Source organism: Ursus maritimus, unplaced genomic scaffold, assembly GCF_017311325.1.
Source record: "Ursus maritimus isolate PB19 unplaced genomic scaffold, ASM1731132v1 scaffold_7, whole genome shotgun sequence".
Classification (NCBI taxonomy): Eukaryota; Metazoa; Chordata; class Mammalia; order Carnivora; family Ursidae; genus Ursus; species Ursus maritimus.
In genome coordinates this window covers 34,560,260-34,566,259 of record NW_024426885.1, presented here as the reverse complement: position 1 = coordinate 34,566,259, position 6,000 = coordinate 34,560,260, and the positions used below count along the sequence as shown (strand labels likewise).

The 6,000-nt window shown below is 43.0% G+C and overlaps 1 protein-coding gene across 1 annotated transcript in view; it reads left to right on the top strand.

The window, feature by feature from the left end:
• The first annotated feature begins 728 nt into the window (after positions 1-728).
• TNKS2 (tankyrase 2) overlaps positions 729-6,000 on the top strand; it is a 64,636-nt gene continuing 59,364 nt past the window's right edge. The window contains exon 1 of the mRNA XM_040624737.1: positions 729-942. Within this exon, the coding sequence (XP_040480671.1) occupies positions 744-942 (199 nt within the window). The 5' untranslated portion in view covers positions 729-743. The remainder of the gene's footprint in view (positions 943-6,000) is intronic.

Below are 6,000 nucleotides of genomic sequence, written 5' to 3'. Positions count from 1 at the left end.
CATTCGTTCTCGAAATGTGGCTCACAAGAAGCAACAGAATAGCAGTTGCAAGGGAAGGGAAGAGGCAGTTAGGAAAACGGAAAAGAAATCCCCCAGGAGAAAGGGATTGTGAAAGATGAAAAATGGAAAATTTCCACGCCAAGATTCCCAAAATAATATGCAAGATCGGAGGGGAAACTTTAAAGGGTTCTTTTCAGTGTAATAACAATAAAGAAATTCAGCTCAGGAAATCCATGCTTTAAAAAAAGACAATAACGAAAACCACTCGACTTCAGCAAAACCCACTGCAAAGATGGCGGTGGGACGAAGCCCCTTCTCGTCCCGCGGCCAAAGGTTCTCGCTTCGCATTTCCCACAAGCCCCTCCGCAAGGCCCCGCTCTCAGAAACCTGCCTGGCCGGTCCCCCACCACTGCGCACGCGCCGCACCACGTCACGTGCCCTCCCAGGGCTCAGCGGAGCTGGCAGGAGGGGCCTTGCCAGCTTCCGCCGCCGCGTTGCTTCGGGGCTCGAACGGCGGGGTCGCGCTGCCTCCGCCGCCGAGGGGCAGCCGGGGGTCGCGGGGCCGAGCGAGGGGCACGCGGCGGCGCGGCCATGGGACTGCGCCGACCCCGGTGACAGCAGGGAGCCGAGCGGCCTGGGCCCTGAGCGCGTCTCCTCCGGGGGGCCTCGCCCTCTTGCTCGCAGGGCCGGGGCTCCTGCTGCCGTTGCTGGCGCTGCTGCTGGCCGCGGCGGCGGCCAGGATCATGTCGGGCCGCCGCTGCGCCGGCGGGGGCGCGGCTTGCGCGGGCGCGGCGGCCGAGGCGGTAGAGCCAGCCGCCCGCGAGCTTTTCGAGGCGTGCCGCAACGGGGACGTGGAGCGAGTCAAGAGGCTAGTGACCCCCGAGAAGGTGAACAGCCGCGACACGGCAGGCAGGAAATCCACCCCGCTCCACTTCGCCGCAGGTAACCGGGACCGACGCCGCCTCGCTTTGCCCTACACCCCACCTGCCCACCCTGGCTCTCAGGCCTGAAACCAAGCACGGTGCTCTTCTGACCCCCGGTTTTTCCCCCCGAGGACTCCCGTGCTGGTCATCTCGCTCTCTTCGTTTGGGGACCGAGGCGAGGACCTGGGGCTAGGGGGCGAGAGTGCCCCACTCACGGGATTTTTTTTTTTTTTTTTTTTTTTTCTTTGTGTTGTATCAACAATACCTGTACCAACTTCCGGCCTTGCTGCTCTAAGAGCCTTCCCATACGCTAAAAAGAGTAGGGGACTCAGGAGACCTTGTGATTTGAAAGGCCAGTTATCTCCAAAGTCTATCGTTCTCGCAAGTTCCACTATAAGTCTTATCAATCCTTTGGGTTAAGGTCTTAAAGGCCTTTGTAAAATGCAAGGATGTAATTTAGGAGGAGTAGCTTAATTAGCCATTGACACGTTATTGTTAATGGGTTTATCAGGACGGTCAGTCATTAGCAAGTTTCTGGAGAGGCTAGAACTGGAAATAGTCAAGTTTGGGTGAACTGAGTGAGATCTGACTTCGGGTGGGTGCGGGCGGGTCGTGGCTGCCACATACACACACAAGTTGGGGTGGAAAGTGGTAGGATGAGAGGAAAAGATGGTGGAGGTACTTCAGCCTGGATCTAGAATTGAAGTTGGGACGAACCTCGCCCCATTCTGAGATTTAGATCGTTTGAATTACTTTTCCTTTCATATTTACTAGGTTGACTTTATGATATAAAGGTATTAAGTTTAATTGAAGAATTTAAAAGAACTAGGGATGAGACGCTCTGTTTATTTCCATAAAGCATTTATACCTTTCACTTGGGGAAAGATCATGACTATATCCTCAGGTGAGCTATGCATGATTGAAAATAGGAGTAGGTACTCATGATAATCTTGGGTTTTTTATTTTGTATTACGTGATTGTTTAAAATAATTTTTTGAAAAAAAGGATACGTTTTAAAACGTTCCCTTCTTTTGGAGTAGGCATGATGAGCAGAGAAAGAGTGTAAGAAAATTTTCCATGTTCACAGACATTGCTTTTACTTGATTTGTTTGCTTTAACTTTGTCCCTGTTTTAAAATCTAAATACTAGAAGGTATGCTTTCTTTATCAGTTCCAACTTTGTTGGGTTCCTATTTGGGGAGCCTTTTTAAGAGGAAGGTTTGGTGGGAGAAATAGAAACAGCCTGTGGGCTGCAGAAAGGGAAAGGAGAAAAATACTAAAGTCAAATCTCACCTGTTTGCCATTTTCCCTAAAATTTTAGTGATCAGTGCTATCTTTTCTCAGCTAATTTGGATTATCCTGTTTGGCCATGTAGTCAACACTTAACCGATTTGGCAAATTGTCATAACCAACTGATAAGTAATCCAAAGGGTAGTGTTACTTAGATTCTGTTCACTTGATCTGTGGGACAAAAATAGCCAAGCAAGATCTCAGTTGCTACCTTTCAAGAATTTGGTGTATTAATGAGTTCATATCTGAAAATAGTAATATTTAGAGGTTGTGGGATTAGCTTCTTATTGACCTTGTTCCTCCACCATCCCATCCTCAGTTCTTTCCCAACATTTCAAAGTACTTTTTTACATAGATTTCCTGTGGCTCTGACTGAAACGGAAAATTTGCTTTAGGAACCAACCTGTCTCACTATTTACCCAGATTATCTGGTACAGGTTATACAACTAAGAACTTAAGGTGTAAAAGAATAATAAAATAAAAGTTGCTAATGGTGTACATTAAACCACAGTATTAAGAGCCTTGCATTTAAACCCAGGCGTATAAGAAACTTTAAAAATTTGCTTTGTAAATTCAGTCAATTAATGAGAGAAGCTATTTTAATTTTTAAATAAATGCATCCAGCTGCATTTTCTCTTCTATGTGGAAAATACATTTTATAATTTCTTGTGGACAGTGAGCTGTCACTCATGTTGGTGTGCATATAAACATGCCATTGGAAGCTCAGTGTAGATGTGGGGACTGTGTTTGTACATTGTACGGTAAGCTATGGGGGGAAATTCTTTTTATTTATTTATATATTTTAACCAATTAAAGTTTGGAGGTTTTATGGGGGGAGGGGACACGTTTTTGTCTTTCTCTCTTGATTTCCAGGGAGTTGGAATGAGATCTGTGCAGGCTAAGGAAATGAATCATGGTAGAAGAACAGTTTAGAAAAAATTTGGTTTGTCTTCTCATCTAAAATTGTTAGTTAAATTAAATGAATAGTCCTGCTCCCAATAGTCAGTTAACTCCCAAGGAGTTAAGTTCTTCTGTTAATGAAAAATAACCAGTATAAATAGGAACTTTTTTCTGTTGGGTGCTTTTTACTATTAAACTAGATTGCATTTCTTCAAGATAAATATGATTTAAGAAGCCATTTTTTTTTTTAAGATTGATTTATTTTAGAGTGAGAGAGCATAGGGTACGGGGGCGGGGAGGGGGCAGAGGGAGAGAGAGAGAAAGAATCTCAAACAGACTCTCTGCTGAGCTTGGACCCCGATGTGGGGCTTGATCTCATGACCCTGAGATCATGACCTGAACCATAATCAAGAGTTGGACACTTAATGGACTGAGCCATCCAGGTGCCCCTTCAGAAGCCATTTCTTATGAGAGAAATTGTTTCCTCTTCAATCCCCCACCACACACACACGATATGAACAATTTTTTTTTTTTTTTTGGAATACATCACAAAACTTGTGGGGGCAAGTTGATGGATAGGGAGGCTGCAAATCTAATTTTGCCAAAAGCAGTAGCGTCTGAAATTCTTGACAGTATAATCCCCTAGAAAACAGCAGATTTCAGTAAAGGAGATTGGTTCTCTGAATTTATTTCTGAAAAGTAAAGAAGAGAGACAAAAACTTTGGGAGAAAGTCATGTTGTCTGTCTTAGCCAAAGAAAGAAATACATAGCATACTCCAGAATCTTAGAATGGGGTTGGGGGTGGTGATAGAATTCCGTGGCTTCAGTATTTGGGGTCTGCAGAGAGGTATCATTCAGTAGAGAAATATGTAAAACATCTATTAGGTTTAAGGAATTCAAGTATAGAGATGATGGAAAGAGATGAGGTACATATTTATATGTTATTGGAGAATGACAAGTTGAAAAGAGCTTGCATTGTAGAGTTCTAGCTAAACAAGGTTAACACTTGTATTTATATGCTACTCAGACATATACATTGGATTAATCAGACTGAATTTCAGTTATTATATTCAGTTGTGTGAATTGCATGTAAGAGGGTTTTGGGAGGGTTAGTGTCTTTTTTGTTTTAAAGATTAAATTGAGAGAGAGATGAAAAGCATGCTGTCAGGGAGGAGGGGCAGAGGGAGAGGGAGAGAGAATCTCAAGCAGACTCCCCACTGAGTACAGGGCTCAATCCCACGACCCTGCGCTGAAATGAAGAGTCTAGCTGCTCAACCACCTGCGCCACCCAAGCCCCCCTGGTTTTGTTTTTTATTCAGAGGAGGGAAGTGGAATTAGAGCATGTGGAATTTATTATAAAAGCAACAGATAAGAAAACTAGAGTTACTTTAGAGATGAAAGAAGACTAAGGTTAGACAATGCTACTGTCTTCACATATGTAGAAGACAAGTAGAAAAGTAAAATGGGTATTGGATATGAGTTGTTTGGCTTGGGCAGTCAAAACCAGGGCCAGTAGGTGAAAGGTTACAAGGAGTCAGACTGCCTTTAGTAATCTGTTTGTGGAATAGGCTGGAAGTGTCCAAACAGTGGTTGGATTGGCATCTTTCGGAGATGTTGTAGAAAGAGTGGGCAGTTGGACCAACAGGTCAGAATCTGGAGTGGTATAAGAAAGTGGAATGCTTACCCCAATTGAATGTTTTAACAACTCAGCTACCAAAGATATAATAGCCTTTGTAATTGGCCATTCATATCCTTTCCCAAAATGGTGCTGTCGAAGACCTCCAAAAACATCTCAATAGCATTTCCTACTTTTGGCTATAGGCTAATGCAATAATTACAGGAGATGCACAAATGGACCCATATTCCTTACCTAGGACTAGAATTATAGATTGTTTCCCGGATTTGTTTTTGTTGTGGGAGATGATTAAATCCTGCATCAGTAAAAAAAAAAAAAAAACCAATATCGCATAAAGACCAGTCTGTTTAAGAATTCAGAATCTTTCCTGACTTACCAGAACTCTCAGTATATTACCAAGACTTGAGCTACACCTCTTTCTTCAGATCTTGTTGGACTTAGAAATTGACTTCAATAATAACTAGTTTGGGGTATTTGTTTCAATACTCGCCCATTCAGATTGTCAGGATTTGATCAACCCAGAGGCTATGGCATTCTTTTCCAGGTTTCTCCTAGTCTGACGGGAGAGGTAGTGTATCTGTCCCAGGTTGAGCTGGGCAAAACCTTATTCCTTGTATTCCTCATTCTAAAGAAATGCATATGGAAAATACCTTTTTTGAATCTTGGTGAACTAAAGTTAATAGTAAATGAGAGGCTTAATATGTCATCCCACAAAAAAATCTGGTGAGAGTCCTGGCTGTATAAGTCAAAGCTGAAGGCTGCTTGATTATGCATTCCCAGCTCTCAGACCACAAGAGCCTTCTCTGTTTCATGGTGTTGACATTTTCTGTTTCTGAGCTTTTCCTTCTGACAAAGTGCTGTGTGACATGAGCCTGGACATCACTGTCATTTCGTATTGGATGGGTTTTATCAATGGCCCATCCCACATTTTGACTGTAAAAAAAAGGGGTGGTGGTGGAACTTCCTAAGAGTCTACATTGGTTTTTCTGTTGTGACTTCCGCTGCTCTTTGGAAGCCATTCAAATTAAATCATGTTTTAGCATAGTAGCAAAATAAGATGTTATTAATAATAGTCATGGTTGGCAATAGTCCTGAAACTGATGGCACCAAGATAGTAGTGAAATTTGACAAAAAAATTGAGTAGACTCTTCAATGGTCATAAATCATCAACTGCACATTCTCTTGTGAGGGTCATTTGCTTACTCTTCCAACAAAGTATTAGAGAATGTACTAAACAAATGTTTATCAAGTC